The sequence below is a fragment of the Aythya ferina genome, assembly GCF_964211825.1.
Source record: "Aythya ferina genome assembly, chromosome: 2".
In the NCBI taxonomy this organism is placed as follows: Eukaryota; Metazoa; Chordata; class Aves; order Anseriformes; family Anatidae; genus Aythya; species Aythya ferina.
The window spans coordinates 69,512,697-69,534,192 of record NC_140297.1 but is presented as its reverse complement, the minus strand read 5'-3'; the positions used below and the strand labels follow the sequence as shown (position 1 = coordinate 69,534,192).

The following is a 21,496-nucleotide window of genomic DNA, read 5'->3' as shown; positions in this document are numbered from 1 at the left end:
CAGGATGTTGTAGTTTAACCCAGCAGGCAGTTCAGCCCCACACAACTATTTGCTCACCCTCCCCTCCACAGTGGGATGGGGGAGACAATCAGGGGAAAAAAAGTAAAAGCTTGTGGGTTGAGATAAAGACAGTTTAATAGGACAGAAAAAAAAAGAGAAATAATAAAACAATAATAGTAATAACAGTAACAGTAACAGTAATAATAATAATAATATGTACAAAACAAGTGATGCACAATGCAATTGCTCACCACCTGTTGACCAATGCCCTTCCCATCCCTGAGCAGCGGTCCTCCCTCATACCCCAACTAGTCACCCCACATTAATTGTTCAGCATGACACCATATGTTATGGGATATCCCTCTGGCCAGTTTGGATCAGCTGGTGTGGTTCTGCCCCCTCCTGGCTTCTTGTGCACCCCCTGGCTGGGGGTGCACACCACTGGCAGAGTGGAATGAGAAGCTGAAAAGTCCTTGGCTTAGTGTAAGCTCTGTTCTGCAACAATTAAAACATTGGCCTATTATCAACATTATTTTCATCCTAAATCCAAAACACAGCACCATACCAGCTACTTGGAGGAAAATTAACTTTATCTTAGCTGAAAACAGGACAAAGGATTAAGGATGACAGGGGAAAAAATGTGGAATTTATTCTCAATTAAACAAAACAGAAATGTTTATGTACAAACCTGAAAGTATAGATTGCACAACCAATGGTCCAAGTCTTGAGAAATTAAATTTTCAATTTTTTTGAATCGGTCAATTTTAGAATCATAATGGCCTCTAAGGAAAGGACATTTAAACTTTCCCTCCAAAGCATTCAGACTGTTGTCACATAAGGGAAAAACCCCCCATCCCACTTCTCGATCAATCCAAGTATAGGTTCCACCAAGAAGGAAGAGTTCAAAGAGTACTGCCATGCCCGGCTTCACAGCCTTTCTAGGTGGTAGAACCTAGCAAAGGAAGAAAATAAAATAATTATTTGTTTTAAAAACATCACAAGGGAAACATCTTTCTTTTATCATATAACACTCTACAAACATCATAACTTTGAATTAATTTTGCACACTAAAGCAATGAAAAACTCTTTCCACTAAATCACGTCTTTGAACAATTTCCCACTCGGACAGAAAATGCTGTGCACTTTATTCATGCTAATTTTGTGGTTTCTTTTTTCCCCTGGCTTTCTGAAAGTCTCTTTACTTACCAGTAGTAGAATAACATTGCCCCGAGAAAATTAAAAAAAAAATAATAATGAATCAACATTGGAATATGAGACGTCCCTGTGAAATCTTATTCAGATTCACCACTGGGTTCTTTCTGCAGCAACTTTGAAGGGTTCACCTACTTGATCACCTACTCTTATACCTAATGAGAACACATGCTTGCTCCTCACTGAGTCATAAATTCTCCACACAGTTCTGGGAATGATATTGGTACACAATAGTAGTCTCCTTTAACTTAAAACATGGAAGCCCTTCTTGCAAAGTATGTGAATCTCAGTATGGAGTCAAAAAGGAATCTGAGGTGGAAAACTCAAACATACCAAAACCTTGCTAATACCCTTTACACTTTTTATAAGATAGCCAGAGCTATTCTCAGCAGGTTTAGACCTGTTGAAGAGTATAGACCTGTTGAAGAGGGCCTTAAGGCCCTGGAGTAATTGCACTTCCATGACATAGACTTGAAAATCAGGGGTGAAGAATCCTGATATAAAGAAGTTACATAAATCCCTCTATAAGATTTGCTGTGTGAAAAAATTGGACGTGAAGCAGATGGCCATGAAGAAGTAGAGGATGAAGCAGGGCAAAGACAAGGGAATCCAATCCTATGCCACAATTTTAACTGTTCTTTAATTAACATGGGGGTTAATCCTAGTCCTGTTGAGCAGTTCTAATTCATTCTAAAGGACAACTAAAAAACATGCAAAATCGGGAACACGGAAGGTGGCTGCCATCATACCCCGGCTACCAGACCTGAAAGGCAGTCACCTGGAGAAAGGGGAACAATAGGTCAGCTACACCACTCACTCATCAGAACATTTACTTCTCCACTGATCCTTGTGGTGGTTTTACCATGCTAGGCAGCTGAACTCCACCACAACCGTTCTCTCATTCCCCCTCCTTAGAAGAGGAGGGAAAGAAGTAAAGGAAAGAACAACTCATGGGTGGAGATAAGGATAATTTAATTAAAGGGAAAAATAGTTATTAAGGAAAGATTATTATTAATTAAGCAATTTAAATAAAGGGAAAAAGGGAAAGGGGAAAAGGGAGGGGAAAAGGGAAAACTAAACAAAATAAAACAAGTAAAGGCTGTGTGGAAGTTCAGAGGAAAGAAATTACTCTCTACTTGCCACAAATGAGAGATGCTTGACCACATCCTTGAAGCAGGGCCTCAACACATGTAGCCAGTGTTTGGGAGGACAGATGTTTTCACAAGAACCCACCCCTCACCTCTTCTTCCTTTTTCCACCTTTTATTGTTGAGTGTGACATCATATGGTATGGAATATCCCTGTGGTTGGTTTAGGTCAGCTGCCCAAGTGATGTTCCTTTCTCACTTTTTTGCCCACCCCCTAGTAGGAGGGTTAGAGAGGGTCCTGATCTTGTGCCAGCACGGCTCAGCAGCAGACACAACGCTGGTGTGATACCACTGCTGTTCTAGCTACAAGTGCAGAGCACAGCACTGTATGGGCTGCTGCAGGGAAAGTTAACATCCTAGCTAGACCCAGTAGATCCTACACATTCTTCTGGATAATTGAGAACTGGAATTTTGCCTAATCGCTTAAATTGTCTTGGATATTTCTGTAATAGAGACTTTGTTGTATTATTTTTACATTTTCCACCTTTTTTTTTTTTTCCTATTTCAGTTCTCAAAGTTCTTAGCAGTGTCTGCCTTGGTACAGTTGCCTTCCCATTTACATTACCTTGTTTTACAGTGAAGACGGGGAAAGAGGAACCTTTGCTCCTTCTTTCTCTTCCTTGTGAATTGGCATGTAAGCCATGATGTTCAAGGGTGTCCTCTAATTTGAGTACTTAAACTTCTGAGTGTCTTGTAGGATGTATCTTCAGCATTTTTTGAAACTCAGACCAAGACCTCCAGATAGACACATTTGTCTCCAAATAGAAACAATTTCTGTCTTTTTCTGAAGCAGTTAAGGGATTTACCTACATTAATGATTTCTATGTTGGGAGGTGTTATGCTTTTATAGTTGTGCTATGTTCTAGGTATTTTTGGATGAGGTAAATATAAATTATTATTTATAATAGTATGCTTTTGTGTTTCAAGTTTTATATTATTAAATAATGACAATACAGAGGAAGACATTTAAGGAAATATTTTAAAACTATAAATATTGTCATTATTATGTAGGTGTACTTTATATTAATTATGTAAATATATTCTAAGATTTAGTGTAGGCTTAGAATGTAACAGAAGGATCTGTTGAAAAATGCCATAACCCTGTGGCAGCTGCTATTAAACCATTAACAGTATCAGGTTTCATTTAAACCAGATTTACCATTTTCTATAACAGCCCGTGGGAAAGCTAAAAGCATTAGGCACAAATTACTGACAAAAGAGATCCTTAATCAAGCCATACATTTCATTTGGCTAGCTGGGTGCTAGATAGTAACCTCTGTGCAACAAATTAAAGGTGGTGGTTACAAGGATACGATCAAAGACAATTACCTGTATTATTGAGCAATACCAAAGCATAAGCAGCTGCAATCACTGCTGTATCACAACATCCCCTTCAGTTTCTCCCTTGTTTCCAGACTTATTCTTTTTTTTTTAAAATTGACTCAACAGTATGCCCTCTTCTACCAGCCTGTCTATGAACAGACAGTGGTCAGGCAGCTGACGTAAGGGTAGTCAGACTGACTATTAAAAATTCACTTGTTTGTTTTCTGCTCACTGTTATTCTTCATTTGCTGTAAACTCTCATCCTAGTCTTAGATCGCAAAATCACTCCTTAGGACTGAAAGCATCCCTTCGCTCAGAGTTACAGGAGCTGGATGTTTATGCCATTCCATAATCCAAACATATAATGAATAAAAAGAGGGATTTGGTCACACAACTGTATGCTACAAAGCCTGAGGTTGTAAGATTCATTCTGGGAGTTCTCACACCTGAACATCAAATGTCTGACCAAGGCAGGACACATCTTAGCTTGCACAGTCTAATAAAATATATCTACCAAATAAGCAATTTCTTTCTGCTGAATCTATACAGAAATATTTGCCAAATCTCTTCCTGTTACTCTATGCCAGTGTGCCAAGCATTCATACAAAAAATGAAAAGCCTGTGGGCTTTCATTTTCATCCCGACGGATGCTGGGAGCATGACTTATACAGGGGAACTGCTGGTTAGGAACAGGCAGTCAGGCTGAAACAGAAGAGTTTTGAAAAGGAGTCTCCCCGACATCCCCATGCTAGACCCATTCCCATCACCACGGTGAACATGCATCTGCCACAGCCTGCTGTCCTGCAGCCGCAGGGCCAGTCTGCCCCAGGAGGGAGCTCAGGGCTGTGCCACTGGCCCTTCAGTAGCCTTCCACAAGGCAGGGTCCAAGAGCGAGGATCTGGGGCATGGCCAGCAAGACCCATAGACATGCAAACACAAAGGCATTTAGGCACCTTAGAAATGTCTCTATGAAAGTCCACAGTCCTTGAGATCCTGCATGCCACTGTGAACTGGTGTCCCTGTTTGCAGGTGAGGGCAGGGAGCAACATGAATGGTAAGGGAAGGGGAATTGGCAAATTGCTCTCCCCTATGAGACCTAAGGTCCTTGGAGGAAACAAGAAGAGGTGCTTTCTGGAGCTGTGGGAGAACATGCATCTGCAGAGAACACTGCCTGGCTTGGGGCAATGCTTAGGATGGGCATACATGTCTGGATGGAATGTTTTGTTCCTGAAGAAAAAAATTAGCAGCTAATATTTTCACTGCTGGTAGCAACCTCTTTTGAGGCACCATTTTGCAAGTTAGTCCACAGGCCTGCACCATCACTGCTGATGTCCAAAAAGAGCATAATACATAAATCCATGGATCTAATCTATGACAGGTTATCTCACAGTTTCTCCTTACTCAGGTGAAATTTCCACTGAGGTCTGTGAAGTGTGTGGCTTTTTCCAGTGTACGAAAACATCCTATGCCCGGTTTTCCATGGTGTAATTTCTTCTGCAGATAGAGATGCAGTAGAGAATAAATAATGCTTGTGTGTTCCTGCACACACACAAGTAATTCTTCTTAGTCTGCAGTTAACATTGTTGCATTTAATTGAATTAAATCATGGTGAACTAAAATTATCTCTTCCCACTATTTCTGAATTCAACTGTTTTATATCAGTTTTATTGTAATATATCTTACTTCTCCATATGCCACCATAATTTCAGCAAAGAAATCATTTACTCTAGAGAGAGAATGGATTCTATCTGAATATTTCAATAAACAGATCCAGGGTGAGGATCTGGGGCTTTTGTCTGACTTTCTATTGGGTTTTAACCTTGTCAGAGAAGAAATAAACCTTTGCCTCTCTCCTCTGCACCTTCAAATGCTTTCAATTTAGAAGAAAAAGGATAAAAATGCCATTTCCAAATTCACATAACACAAAAAAAAAAAAAAAAAAAAGACCACTAAACATCTAGCACTCAAATGGATTAAACTAAATTAAGAAATGTAAAGGCAACTTGATGTTTACTTATTATATAGAAGAGTCTTGCAAAACAACATATAAATTAATGGTTCACCATTTCTGATTATGAAAAGTGTAGTAAATGAACCTTACTGGCATAAAACACCAGTATAAAACCTCTTAAATAGGAGATTGTTCCCATCAAACCATTTCATTAAAAAATAAAATAAATTATTTCACTATGTAAAATGAAAAGTGCTGGAGATAAGGTTGTTACTGTTAAAACAGGGCGGAGCTTTTATGACCAGATTTCAAGCCCTCCCTGTTTACATGCAAAGCTAGCATACAGGCAGATGGAAGGGCATTCTTGGGAAGTGTTAATGTAACTTTGAAATTTATAAAAGGCCAGAGGAGAGGAAATACAAACGTGGACTGAGGTAAAAATACAATATTGGGTTATTAGGGTTTTCCAAAAGTCTTATCTATCATCAGAATATCTATCTATCTATCATCTGAATGGAAACTTACTTCCCCATCTTTCCATTTTTGCCTGCCTGTAAACGGGTATCTGAATACAGAATAGCACACAAATCAAAGGGCTGTGCAGATGCTGTGCAGATTCATTTTCCCATATATATATATATGTATATATTTCTATTTTCTGAAAAAGAGATGAGACCTTTCAAGCCTGACATAGGTCATCCAAGTGTCTTCTCTCCATGTTTCTTGAGAATCTCCTTAAATGCTGCTGTAGTACCACTACTTTCTCTGTGATCCAGCACCCAAAATCTCCTGATTATGGGGTAGTATGGGACAGAAGTTTTCATGGTGCAGCGCCTGCAAGCTCAGCATTGCTTGCCAAGCCCTGCACACCCAGGAGAATTACATTCCCTGGCCAAGGCACCCCAATGCCTTCTCAGAGCAGTTCTGACTGCCCTGATGGAAACACCTTTGTGCCATTCAACAGTGACAATTTTCCAGCGCCTCCTGTTCTTCCAGGAGATAACTCAAGGCACAGTTAACACCGATTCTGTCTCTTGCAGCTCTATTGCCTTACACCAGAGGACCAGAATCTGGCCTTTTATCTTTGCAAATACCAGGAAATAATGTTCACATTCTGTGAGCTTCAGCCTCTGCATCTGTTGCTAATTGTCCTGGCACATCTGCTGCTAATTCTTCTCTGTTCTTTGACCAGCAGGGAGTAGTAATGTATGGTACAGCCAGCACTAGCCTCCCTGAGAGTTTCGGGTGATATACCGCTGGCTTGGGTAGATTCTGACCTCATTGTGCAAGAGGAGAATTTGCCTTTGTAAGCTGAAACCAGGAACTGAGGTTACTTCTTTTGCCACTCCTGTGCCAGTTATTTATTCCTGAGATTTATTCCAGCCTGGTCAGAGCATCAGTTTTCTGTGATACAGTAGGCCGTACACAAAACAGCAGTTTATTTCTTCTATGTCAGGAGAACACATAGACCACAGGAAACCAAGGAGCCCAAGAAGGACACTATTCATTTGGCATGAGGTGCTGAGATGCTCACCACACTCTCCCTGCCTGGGTCTTCCCATGTCCCCAGAGCAGTAACACACAGTTTTCCTCCCCTTTTGGCTCTTCCCTTCCAGTTCTCTTTCCTCATGCTGTTCTGGATTCTCAAACACATTTCGCAAAACACTTGCTGGCTTCTTAAGTTTCAATCAGGACTAGGACACAGTGACATTTCCCTGATCAGAAAAGTTCTGTCACAGCAGAGGTCATGCTCATGGATGGTCCAGACCTCACTCAGGATCTGTTCCCTTCTCCAGGACTCAGATAACAGCTCCTTCAGCAAAAACACAGGGATACTGGCTCCTCCAAACAAATCCCCCTTTTCTTGTGTATTCTACTTAAAATTTGCATATTTAAACAGGTCCTCCCTCTCTCTTATTTTTTAATGATAAAGTACTCTGCGTTTCTGTTGTACAGCTTTGCAATTAGCCTGCTGATGTTGAGTTCACAGATCAGAGAACTGCACAGGTTAGAGGGGACCTCAAAAGACCACCAGGTCCATCTTTCTGTGGGAAGGAGATGCCTGGATGATATTATCCAGAATACTTGTACAACCACATCTTAAAAGCCATCAGTGATGGGAGCTGCACCATGTCCCTTTAGAGGTTGTTACAGTGATGGATTGCTCTTACTGTGTAAATTTCCTTTCTTATATAGAGTTGAAATCTCTCCTGGGTGCAACTTGTACCACTTGCTCCTTGTCTTCTCCATGTGTCTCCTTGTGGAGAGAGAGCCTGTGTCCTCTCTGTAGACACCCTCTAAGTACTGCAGTACTGTGATGAGGTCCCCCTTGAACCTTCTCTTTTTCAGGGTGAAAAGGCCTAACTCCTTCACTCTTTCCTCATAGGGTAGGTAGATAACTATTGAAAAGACGAAGTGCTTCAAAGCCAGACATTTTAAGAAAAAAAGTGCCTTCTGAGGATGTTTTTCTGGTTCTCACAGCTTGCAGATATGGACCAACACACAGTTTAAGCCTTTTTTTAGTCCCAGAATGTCAGATCTGGTGAGTCCTGGAATTGCTCCACTCACAACATTTTTACACTCTCATCATTATTTTTTGTTGTTGTTGTGACAGATATTTAGTTTGCTCTTGGTGTCCTCTGTTGTCTGCAGTTTACTTGGAGCTAAGGATAAAGGCAGAGAATGCTGCATTCTGTGTTTCAGCTGATCTGCCCGATAAGATATTGCACCCAACTGTTGCATCCATTGGCTCATACCAAGCACTCTTACAGATATAATTTCCCATTAATTAAGGAAGAGGACACACAGTGGTCCAAAGTAAAAGCCTGTACCAAGACACTCCTGATTTTTAACATATGTCTGCTAGCTATTTCCAATACAGACCACATATCTAATCCTAAATTAGATGCGATGCATTATAATGTAGGTCACATTTCTGAGGTGTTTGGGCAGTATGCTTTGGTCTAAGCTGCAAGAGCACATGCAGTACAATCCAAGAATCCTACATGAACACAATGACTAGACAACATACAACATAAGTCCAAATAATTATTGAAAACAAAAACAGGGATAAGCTTTAACCTTTTCCATATGTAAATCAATTGCATAACACTTAATACAGTAGATGCAATAGATTCTACTATTATGCAATGGCTTTATAATGCCAGCACACCAGACTTAATGAATCCCTTCAAGTCTTTACACAGTGCTGGAAATGGAGCTTTCCATGTTGGTAAAGACCATCAACGGGCAGCAAAGTGCCCCAGTGCCATCCTGGGAATTCAGCTGGTTCCAGCTGAATTGTGATTGGTATACAATGACACTGTTTTCTAGACCCACAGTGAGGAGAAAAGTTCACAACCATTTGGAAGAGGAGCACTGCTGAAGGTCCAGCACCAGACTGAACATGGTATAAACAGCACCAAATCTGAGGGCTGCTTGCAATACACCATAATGACCTGTCCCCAGAGGTGTAATACAGCCAGGACAGAATTGCTCTGAAAACACACATCTTCAGGATCTGTTACAAAAAGATTGTTAGCAAATAGCACCTGAAAACCAAAATCCCAAACAAATTCTGATAAACAAACCAGAAGCAGTCGTATATATGTGTTCCTGCTGTGTGAAAAATAAATAAATAAATAAATAAATAAAATAACATAAAAAAAAAAAAAAAAAAAAAACAGAATTGCAGTCTTCAAATACACGCAAGCATCCATCTAAGCTTAGCTTTTGCATTTACCAAAAGGTTCACGTAGCACCTTATCATCCCAACTGCAAATAATTGCATCCAGGAAAAATTTAAGAGGCTCTCATTTTAGAAGTCCTCTGGCACTGCCATGTGTTATTACTTCCTATCTTTTTCATCGTGTATCAGAGTCTTATGCTATGTCCTATAAAGTGTCCTACAGCTAAATGTTCTTCATCTGTGCCACCATTTAGCTCAAGAACAAAATAAAGGAGAAAAAAAGTTTGTGCTCTACTTTTCCTAATGATACCTTGTTTTGTAATTACTAAAAGCATCAGAGTCCTTAGACAGCTGCTGACATACAGAAAGTAAGTTCCTTGAAACTGTTTGTTTCATCATATTTTAAGAATTAATACCTTAGGACATGTTAATCAGTTTCTGATGTATGTAGTTTTCAAAATGCACTTCAGGGAAGAAAATGCTGGAAATGACTAATAACAACAAAGATATGAACTTTACTTGTTATAGATCTAAATCTGAGTCTTAACATTACTAAAGTACTTGGCCATCTTAAGTATTTAGGAAGCCTTAAATAAAAAATAAATCCACCTCATTCAGTGAAATGGAACATCCTCTTTTTCTAAGCAAAAGACTTAAATTTATTAATTTTTGTAGCTATATTTTAAAATGAGTGTCAGCCTCTGCTAGATGACTGCATGATAAGTGTCCTGAAACTTCAGGAAAAGGCACTAAATTTTTCACAGCATTTGTGTTTCATTTTCAGTGTAATAAAAATATGGTGCCCTTTTAATAATGAATAATAGATCTCCTGGTATGATTTACATGTGTGGATTAAATGTCATGTTTGAAAAGTTGCTGTTTTATTCATACTGAATTTCCCTCAAGTAAAACAAAATGGTACCCAGCTACTGTTACAATATTGCTAGTACCTTGCCACACTGATACATAAATATTAACCAGCTGATATACTCCTTAAAATCTACAGATATGTGAATTGTTCTGTCACCAACTCAGGTTCAATATGCATATGGACTGATTTAGTGCCATCTCCAGTTCCAGGTACATTGGGGAAAATGTGTCACTCCTGTGATGACATACTCCTGGAGCTCACATTCTTTTTGCCAAAGTACCAATTTTGAGAGGCTGGCACAGAAGAAGGGCAGCTGCCAAATGGGTGCAGTGAGACTGTGGTCAAAAGGCTGCTTGAGAAGCCCAACACCGATAAAACTGGCCCTGAAGCTTCACACATGCCCCTGCCTGAGCAGGAGTGTTGGACCAGATGACCTCCAGAGGTCCCTTTCCATCTCAACCGGTTTATGATTCTGTGATTCCCTTAATTAGAGCTGAACTGACATTGCAGGTGAATGAGTGGCTTAATGAATGTTTTCTAAATGTCACTTGCAGGCAACCTCATCAGCTTACAGTGTTATTCATAAATGTTGAAAATTTCCTACCTGAACTTCCCCTTCTGAACAAAACCTCACTTCCTAACAGGTAATATTTTTCTGGGAAAAGTTTCCAGGTCTGTTTATAATTAAATTTAAAAATCTGCATATACTTGAAATAGGAACATTTCTTTCAAATTCACTTTTTGTAGTAGGAGAAACTTTCAATGTATAGTTGAAATTATTTTTGTAATGATAACAAATTATAGGTGAAAACAGTTGTGTGTGTGCTTTGTTTTGTTTGTTTGTTTGTTTGTTTTAAAGAAAGTGTGCCATTTTAGCCACACTCAATTTTTATTCCATTGAAGGCAATGAATATTTTGACTCTGAAAAGTGTGGGATATCTTACTGTTATAATTATTTTGTACAGCTGTTTTAATTTTCACTGAACTAAACTAAGTGGACTAATTTTATTTTTCTGAGCAAAATCAGACTTTCATGCACCACAACTTTTTGTTTCTGCTCTTAAAGTCATAATTAAGCTGAAAAATGTAATAATCTAGACTTGCTAACACTGCACCAGTGATGTGACATGGATCCTTTGGAGTAATAAGGCATTGCTGTAAATACACTAAGCAAAAAATGTTCACTGAATACCTAGGATTTAACTACAGTAGGATTTTGGCCACTATGAGACACTGATAAGGAAATTATACTAGTAAAATCCTTGGGCTGGTGTAAAGATGATGCAGTTACAACTTTGCAGGCACTGTCAAGGAAAATCTAATTTCAATAACTGCCTTACCAGATGCAAAGTAAGCATTTCTGCTTTCTTATCCTCTTCTTACTCAACTTTGAATGCAAACTTGGCAAAAATCCGTCAGTGCATATTGAAAGTTTAAGAACAAAGGTTCTTTACCTCTAGTTTTAACCTACTGCATTTTTTTGTTTGTTTCAGATTGAGTTTGACTTCAATTTGTGTTAGAAGGTGAGTGAAGCTTCAGATTAGCTCCTGCTTCATGTAAACCAGACATCATTAACTCACAGAAAGCCTACAGCCCCTTTGCATAAATTAAATGTGTGAAAATGTCCTTGAAATGCAGGGTCTAAAACAAGTCTCCTTCAGATCATGCTGTTAGGTGCTGTTCCTAAAATGGTAGAGTCATTTGAAACAGCAGTTACATTTTATCCCTATCCAAAGGATCCGTGTATGTTTTGTCCAGTATAATTTGTGTGACCATCTGGCCTTACTGAAAACCAAATAAAATTCAACTGGAACTATTAGGAGCCACTGTCTAGTATGTAGTCAGAGGTTATTGGGGGAGGTAGGCTGACAAACTAGAAAGGAGGACAGTGAAGGAGGGGAAGGAAGGGGAGCTGGCAAGCTGGAGCAAAGAACATTGATTAATGAACAAAAAACATTTCTAAAAGGTCAGGTGCGCAAGTCAGACTAGCCCTGAGGCAGGTCTAACTTACATGACCAGCACTTTCTGTACGCAGCAGGTAACCCATGCTGACACCAACTTTGCCGACATGACAAGGTTATTATTTTTGGAAGGATGTAGTGTTCTGGAACAATTTCTCTAATGTATTAGTTAAAACTAGGCTTTCCTTCAATATCAAGCATGCATGTCTTCCTTTTCACCATGTTTACACTAAACTCCTATCATTATTCTGGTCAATGAAAACAAAAGCTTATTCTTCATCTGTGAGCACTTGCATTTCCCCCCTGTAATATATCCCAGGGCAACAGTGCTGTATTTATGATTGTGTTTAACCCCAGATACTCATCTGCATCTCACCAATAAGACCTCACTGCTTACACTAAGTTTTGTAGTAGACACGAATCATCTGAACCATGAAATTTTCCCCATCTCAGCACAGATCTTAGGGGTTTCTTTTGAAACACACATTCAGATTTTGTGGCAATTCCAAGGTGGAAGAACAGAAAAGTAGAAATGTTCAGGATACAACACGTATGTATTTAGAATAAGCTGATGAAGGAGGCTTTCTAAAATTATGAAAGATTTTCTATCCATTATACAGTAATGAAGACAGGGAATCAACAGGGGTTCATTTAGTCCAACTGCTCCTCCTGGTCCTGAATTTTAATTGGACTTCCCTGAGACCTGCACACTGGTTAACTAGACTAAAATGAAGTTTGGTGAAGATGTCCTCTGTGAGATTCAAAGGGTACTTTATATCAAACTCTGAAACAATGGTAGAATTACCAAACATTTCTCTCAGACCTTTGAATGGAGCAAAATTAGCCATCTCTAAGCAGTTTTTGAGGTATCTGCACAACTCAGCAGAGATTCATAGAAAGACAAGTATTCAGATTTTGCACATACTCCTCAACAAGTCCTACGAGGAGCAGCTGAGGGAGCTGGGCTTGTTGAGGCCTGGAGAAAAGGAGGCTCAGCTCTTTATAAAATATACATTAAAGGAGGCTGTAGCGAGGCGGGGGTTGGTCTGTTCTCCCACATGCCTGGTGACAGGACGAGAGGGAACGGGCTAAAGTTATGCCAGGGGTGTTTTAGGTTGGATATTAGGAAGAACTTCTTTACTGAGAGGGTTGCTAGGCATTGGAATGAGCTGCCCAGGGAAGTGGTGGAGTCACCATCCTGGAGGTCTTTAAAAGACATTTAGATGTTGAACTTAGCGATATGGTTTAGTGGAGGACTTGTTAGTGTTAGGTCAGAGGTTGGACTCGATGATCTTGAGGTCTCTTCCAACATAGACAATTCTGTGATTCTGTGATTCCTTCACATTGTGGAGGAGCTGGACAAGAGACTGGTCATTCTGAACTAGCTCTTGCTTAGTAGTGAGAACTAAGCCATGCAGTTTTGAATAGGGGACATTCCCCAGTGGGAGCAAAGCAGCAGGCGAGACCCAGGAGAAACACAATGCTGAAAGCAAGAGGTGGGGCTTGCTGGAGTCATTCAGTAGTACTGCCCTTAGTCGTCTTTCAATGAAATCTGAGAAGACAATACTTCATCCTCCCAATGATGGAGGAATCTCAACTTGGCATCAGTGATTTCTCTGACAGTTACATGTATTTGTTTTAACATCATGTGAGAGTCACATTCACAATTTCCCTCTTTGTATGTGTGATTCTTTTCATGCCAACAGCTGTATTTATGAACAGATTGTTCATTATCTATTACAAATGATAAACAATTAAACAGCAGAAAATGTGACTTAGAGGCAATTCACATATCACAAACCCAATAGATGAAATGACCTATCCACAAGTAACTCAAAGCATCAATGTTGGATATGTAAATTTGCTTTATCTGAAAGGAATAGGGACTGTCTTTCTGTTCTGTATCTACATAATGCTTAATGCAGTGGATGGGGTGAAGGAAAGAAATCTGCCGTTCAGGTTGTACTGTAAAATAAATAGTAATTGAAAACAGAAAAGCTGTCCTTCCTAATCTATCAATGCCTCATAACAGAAAAAGACACTGAGAAAAAACAGGGTTGATTCCCAAACTGTAAAGAAGCTTTTGTGTGCCAGAGAGTTTAGCTAAGACCAATGCTTCAACCAGCACTAGGCATTAGCTACAAGAGCAAGCAACTGACACACAACAATCCTGCCATGCACAGCATGCTTAGGCAGGAAAATATGTATGCCTCAGTCACAAAAGACAGAATAGAGCCTCAAGTGTTTGGGCTCCTTCCAAAATAATCCAAATGCTGCTTTTTTGGCAAATAGGGGTCAATAGAGCTAAAAGCTCACAGAAGGATTTGGGCATTCATGTGTTTATATACACCCACTCGTTCATTTATTATTCTAAAGCTACTTTACTGAAATCAAATTACATAGCTGACAAGCTGCGTAGATAAGAGAGAATAAAAGTAAAATTTAAAATTAGCTGACAACACTACATGATGCAGTGTATATTTGGCACTTTTAGAGTGAGTGATGAGGGTTAACCTAGGGGGGAAAAATGCACCTTCCTAAATTGCACCTTAAATTATTAAATAAATTATGAATATGATGGAATGCATTAAATATATAAGCCTGAAGGAGAATAAGCGGATGTGTTTTAACTTTCAAAGCAAAGACAGCATATTTAAGATGTGTTGCTTACTGTGTGGATACTTTGTCCGAAGTAGATCTCAGTGTTGTAGAAGTTTCCATCATGACTAACAGGCAGAGTGGTCCTGATCCAAGGCTGTTCCTTCAGTTTGGGCCACTGCAGTAAGCGACCACCTAAGCGGTTGAGAATGGAAACTTTCAGTGTATAATGGCCTTTGGGAACCTTATCTTTGACTCCCCTCAGGCATTTGATGTGGATTTCTATCAGCTGCGATGTCTTGGAGCAGTTAACCTAGGGAGAAAGCTCTGAGTTACTGACCTGGGTTGAGCTGACTTTAGCCATACAATTAGCCAGAAAAAAATTTCTTTGTGAAAATAGTTACCAAGAAGCATATTTCTTGTTCAGGCTGCAATTACCTATTGCTAACTGAGGATCTGCAATTAGGAAGGTCAAAAGTCGTAGATATAACAGATAAAAAAATAATAGAAATACTGCTAATAAAATCCTTCAGTTCAATCCTTGAGGGGAAGGTGGAGCTGTTGAAGTATGACACCAGAAACCATTAGTCTGCAATAGTAAGGCAGAATTCACTGGAAAGCAACACCTTCAAAAATATTTAATGCTTTGTAGGACGGGCACAATACATGACATGATGAGCAGGCTGCAGGCACAGAGAGGCAGGGCATACCATGTTTTCATACTAATTATTAGCCTTACCAAGGCTGTTAGTGCTGTGTAATATGCAGAGTATCCTTTCACCTTCTGCTTATCATATAATCAGATTCTCTTAAAAATAGTAATCAAAGTGCAACACGTGTTGAGTTTAATAACAACTCCCTACAGGCACCTTTATGCCAAGTCCAGACAAAGGGAAACATCTGCTCCTTGCTGTTGACAAGATGTTGTCTGAGTTACAGAATGCTTAGTATGGTATAAATGCTGTGTTGCGTATCTGAAATGTCTTTTTGGTGCTTTTCTAGTATGCTCAGCTTGTAGTGTGGAGGTTGGCAGAGGAAAACAGGCATAGTGGTATGATCCTTGCAAGTCTCATCTGTGTAATAGTATAGGGTCCATCCCACTATATCAGCATACATATTAGTCTTTCTGGTATGTATTCACAAATACTTTCTGAAATACTTTTTTAAAGTATTCCCAAATACTTTCTGCAAGATCATGCATATAACAGGCAGTCCCAGTTTAGCTCCAGTGTTAACTTCAATGACTAAAATGACTTCTCCAATAATTAATTATTTACTGCTTCAAATCAGCAGTGATTTTTTTCCCCCAATAAGGAACCAATTTCTTCCACTATTTTGAGAAAATTCTAGTGTAAGAGTAGTCTTCTTCTAGCATAATGTAACATAAGAATCCATGTCACACTTCAAAATCAAATGGCTACATTGACTAGTAGGTTTACTAGTCTTGCAATTTGAGTATACGGTAGCTAATAATCTCTTCTTTAATCCTGCCTTGGATTTATTTCGGAATAGATAGCATATTTCCATATAGATAGAAAGCTTCTGGAATTAATTTAAGCAGTTAAATAAACAGTTGAATTTGTTAAAGTTCTTTTGTTTTTCAACACAAACCATAGTTAACAACTAATCTGAATGACAATTATTTTCAGCTTAATTAGAAAATCTTAATTAACAATGAAGATTTAACCTTAATATTTTTGGTTTCTAAATCATATATAAAAAATTAACACTATGTGAATAAATAAGACAATCTTTTTAAACCTCAAGGCAGGATTACTGATGCAGGCAGACTTCGTTATTAAACACATTCTAAATTAAACGCCTCTATGAATTTTATACTGAAATATATAGTGATAGTTTTGCATGCCAAATGTGACATTTTGTATTTTAGATTCATCTTCTGTAGTAATTTTGGAAATGTCATACAAACAAAGATTTTGTCATTTACCAATGGAATTACTATGCATGGCCGGTTAGCCATCTCTTTTCTGGCTCTTCTGGTTGTTTCAAGTCAGCAAGCCATAAAAAATCTTTATCTCTCTGAAACACAGCAATTTGGAAGATAATCGAATAGTGACTGGGGGGCAGAAACGCCAGTCTGAGGAATTATACCACAATCTCTCTTGCATTTACAACCTTCCTGAAAGCGAGTGTCAGTTGAGTAGGAAAAGGAGATAGAAGATTCATCATATTTCAAGCCTGTCTCATTTGCATGGTGGCATAACTTTCTCATCTGCTGCTGAAAGACTTTGCTTGGCCAGCACTGACAAACTGTTTTGAAGAACTCTTGTCATGCCCAAATGATTCACCATTAATAGCTTTAGATGTTCTCTTTAAGTGTATGGGTACTATTGTTGTATATTTTTTTCAAACATGCTAAATTCTATCCTCTTAAACCATGAAAGGAAATAAAATATAGGATAATGCAATACAATTGATCTAGTCTTTTAGCAGTTTGCATTAGCAAAAAGAGCACTTGTGGAGAACCTTACCTTCCCACAAAATCTTGCTGCTCCATTTAATCCAGTTTTCATGCCTGCAAGATTACCAAAACTGGCTACAATTTCTTCTTCACATCCATTCACCTTTGCTGTCAATGGCTGACTTTCTGCTCTGCAGTGGCTACAAAGGGAAGAGGGAAGAAGAACTGCAAAGAAATCAACTACAATGCAGACATGAGAAACACTTGCCATTGGAACTACATCACAGTTTGATGTTTTCCTGGAATATATCATAAACCCTGCAGAGAACACCTAGGGGAAACAACAGTGTGCAATGCAGAGAAATGGATAGGCTTCAAAAAGTAACACAGGAAAAATACAGTCACAGCTCCAGTAATACAACCTTTATTTGTCAGTCTGTGCCACATGTCGAGATAAAGGAACTTTTAGGCTCAGATTCAAGATTAACAAAATTAAAGTAGGAAGTCATTGTCTCTGTTGACACTTTTAGGACCAATTGACAGCTTTGAAACATGTTTTTGGGAATCATTAGTTCCTTAGGGACTGAGTTGCTTTTATCAATCTGAGTCTTTTTTTCAAAACAATCTTATAGCTTTAGATATAAATCTTGTATTTTTTATAAACCTAATTTAAAGTAGTATTATATAGATAAATTGTATATGTATATATAACTACATAAATGCACACACAGAGCTTTTCATCTGTATGTCAATCATTAAACTTTCCTTGGCATTCATATGTTAACTTTTTGTTAAAGTAGCTTTTGGGGTAATTATATCACCATGAGGAATTTTCGCTTAAGGGAGATCCACAGACCAAAACAGAACTCCGGGAAGTGGTGTAAGTACAGAATTTTACAGGATACTCCAACACCACCTTACTTAATGCACAGGATGCACAAAATACACTGTAACGTATGGGAAAATCTCCAGTTTTAGTGCTCAGCAGAATCAAATGGAGAACTAAGTCTTTTACAATAATGCAAAATAGGTAGTCCTGTCTCCAAATTCTTGACACATTGCTGTAAACCAGTTTCTACTCAGATCTTGCTTACCCTTTTTTTTTTTTTTTTTTTTTTAAGATTATTTTAGAAACATATATAGAGATTTGCATCAGCTAAATTGTCACTGGCACATAGGTCAATTGTTTTGCAGATTCTTCTACCAGGAAAATTGAATCATGTAAATGCACAGACAACATCTGAATTAGCTGGAAGGTCTGCATAGACATTAGTGTCAATGACATAACTGGGAATTTTGCCCAGGCCACAACTGACCAAAACTAATGACGAGAATCTGCGGTGTTAAGGACTGAACACAAGAAATGCATGGTCAACCAACCTCAGAAGTTTTATCTTTGAGCTGCATTCAGGTAAACTTGGGTCCAATTTCCCTAAATGGAGGGAGTAGAAGATGTCCCTTGAAAGTCACTAGCTAGCTCTTAGAGTTGAAACATCTGAGAAGTTAACTTTCCTCCTCAAAAATAATGGTCTGTTTGGAACTTTGTACTTATTTAGTTTCTCATGATGGAAATTATTTCAGTTAATTTGGTTAGAGCTGCATTGACACAGGGGTTCATTAGGACACCCATTTGCTTGCAATTCAATTTAAAATTAAATACACTTTGTTGTTGATTTTATTACTTTTAAACTACTGTATCTATTGCCTTTATTAGCTGCTAATACACAATTATGAAGGTAAACAGTTTTCATTATTGAACATCAAACATTTAAATAACCACAGTTGATCTCTTTTCGGGTTGCAACATTTTCCTCTTTTCTCCCCTTTTGTTGGGTATTAGATTCAAGAGAATAATTTAGTCAGTAAAATTAGGCATCTTTTGTGCTCACCAGCATGCTCATCAATTGTCACAGTAGAACAGAGCTTCCTAAGCTCTATCCATGAGAGTTATTTATTTCCTCTATTCATTTCTTTACAGGTATTTTGATACATGTCTTTATCTGATGGTCATGCATTGTTTGATCATGAAAATATTGCTCCAATTCATATTTCCTTTACTCTCTTAGGGTAACTCAGAGGCAGGGATGAAGGACACTAGGAGAAGCCATTTGATCACCTTCTGAAGCAGTGTGCATAGCACTTAAAAATTGCAGCCCAGGCTTGGTATCTGAAAATGGAGGTAACCAAAAAACAGAGGCCTCTTTCAGAAGCACAGGCTTAATTTTTCTACGTCTGAGGTTCTTTGTCTGCAAGAAGTTCCATTCATTAATATCTGTAAAACACTGAAAGGCCTTTGGAGGGAAAGCACATTAGTTGGAAGTACAAAGTAGTTCTTATATGACCTACCTTTGAAAGAGCTCATGAATCCTGGCTTGCAACTTTTGTTTGTTCTGGTGAGAGACTTCCTTGTGGTACTTTGAGACCTACATGCCGAAAAAATAAAAAAGAAAAAATAAATAATTTTTTTAAAAAAAGCTTGTTTCCAAACATACAGAAAAACATGAAAATACAAGCTACAAGTGTAAAATTATCTACTGTTGTCAAGCCTTAAAGCCAAAAATATTTTGGAAGAAAGAATGCAAAAGTTCTGGACAAGAATCTGTCTGTTTTCAATGAAGGGTAGGAATCTCTCTTGAAAAATAAGGCACTGGGAAAGTTATTTGCAAAGAATCCTTTACATTTCCAAAATAAATATTATCAGAGTATGAAAGCAGACTACAAAAAAGTATATTACATATATCTCTGTGTATAGCTTTTAACATAACTTGTTTAAATTATTTAGAAGTAAAGTAGAGACAACATATTTGCTTTAAAACACAGTATGACTTGCCAGTTGTCTCAGCAGAGAGCCTCAGATGGATACAATAAATCCTGCAGGCTCCTGTCAGGCATTGCACATACCTGGATTGCAAAGGTGACATGACCAAATTGGCTCACATTGAGCCCTTCCAGCTCTCCATGTGGCAGTTGTATCATGGGCAATGCTCCCTCCACAATTGCTTCTCTGTTAGTGGGACCTAAGCCCTCATGCTCCTGGACTGCTTTTGGCTTAAGTTCACTATAAGTCTCCAGAACAGGGACCCATGTTTTCTCCCACCCCCACAAATACTGTCACTGATTTTCTTTCTCCAGCCGGGTGAATCACCACCTACACCACTTCCCTAGGAAGGTCTGGGAGCTGGCTCCTGCCCCATCTCTTGCTCCAGCAAAGCTGGGAGCTTTCTGTTAGGGCAACTGAGTCCCACAGTCTGGTAGGGAGTGCAGCCACAGAAGAACACACCAAGAAAAAGTGTAGCTTGGTCTTCCCTGGCTGTCCCACAGAGAAGTGCTCTTGCCAGTGTAGCAGAGACATCCCAGTGACAGCAAGGACCAAACAGAAACATTTTTAGTTCCCAAAAGGCATGGGCACCAGGCTGTCATGTCTGGGACATTTCACTGTGCCAAGCAACAGTGTTAAATGTTCTAAAGAAAGTTTAGTGACAAAAGCTGCAGACCAGAGTTTGGTAGCAAATGGAAAGAGGCTTTAAAGTCTTGGACTGAGGCAGGTAACGCTAAAGTTAGGAAGGCAAGAGGAAGGCTTAGTTCATGATTTATCTGCTGGATCCAGCTCTTAGTGACAGCTGGAATAGCCATGTTTATAAGGTGGGCATCTGGGTTAAGAAATAAGATAACACAGAAAACTTTTTTCACTTAAAATATCAAGTAGCTGTAAGATTACAACCTTCAGACATTGCCAGTCTAGGCTTACATAAAAAAAAAAAAAAAAAAAAAGATTATATTACCAGACTCCCATAGCTATCCAATCCCCTTGTTTATCTTTCTAATCTTAATTAAATAATGAATATTCAAAAGAAAATATGAACTGGGATTCTCTGTATGAACTGCGCTGTTTTCCATCTCTGTCTCTGAAGTGGCAATGGGAATATGAGTTAAAGCTATTTCTACTGGATCCTAGTAAAATATTTGTCACAGTGTGTCATGATAATTTTTTAAAAGCTCTATCATCTACCTAATAAATTTGTTAAGTTTATTCAAATCTTATTGAACAGGAAAAGTGCAATGAGTCATGGTTAATATTTCTTTACCTACACTAAGAAATATATCAAAAATTCAATGCTTAGGGTCCTATTCAGAAAACCTCTATGAGTCTGTAATACATCTTCTACATGATTAAAAAAAAAAAAAAAAAAAGCAGGAACTCGCTTTAAAATGAATTATTCACCACCTTGAATAAATTTCCATCTTTCTTATTTGCAAAACCCCAAAGTCAGTTATGTAAATTTTAACCTACACTAATTACCTCAGGGGTGTGCAAGTAAAGGA

General features: G+C 38.6%; 1 protein-coding gene across 1 annotated transcript in view; it reads right to left on the bottom strand.

Moving 5' to 3' along the window:
* LOC311432454 (uncharacterized protein) overlaps positions 1–21,496 on the bottom strand; it is a gene marked incomplete at its 3' end in the record, with an annotated part of 78,822 nt that overhangs the window by 18,865 nt on the left and 38,461 nt on the right. Inside the window, exons 8-11 of the mRNA XM_084510904.1 lie at positions 19,520–19,596; positions 17,244–17,373; positions 14,825–15,064; positions 689–952 (exon numbers count right to left, since the gene is read on the bottom strand). Of these exons, the coding sequence (XP_084367030.1) occupies positions 689–952; positions 14,825–15,064; positions 17,244–17,373; positions 19,520–19,596 (711 nt within the window). The remainder of the gene's footprint in view (positions 1–688; positions 953–14,824; positions 15,065–17,243; positions 17,374–19,519; positions 19,597–21,496) is intronic.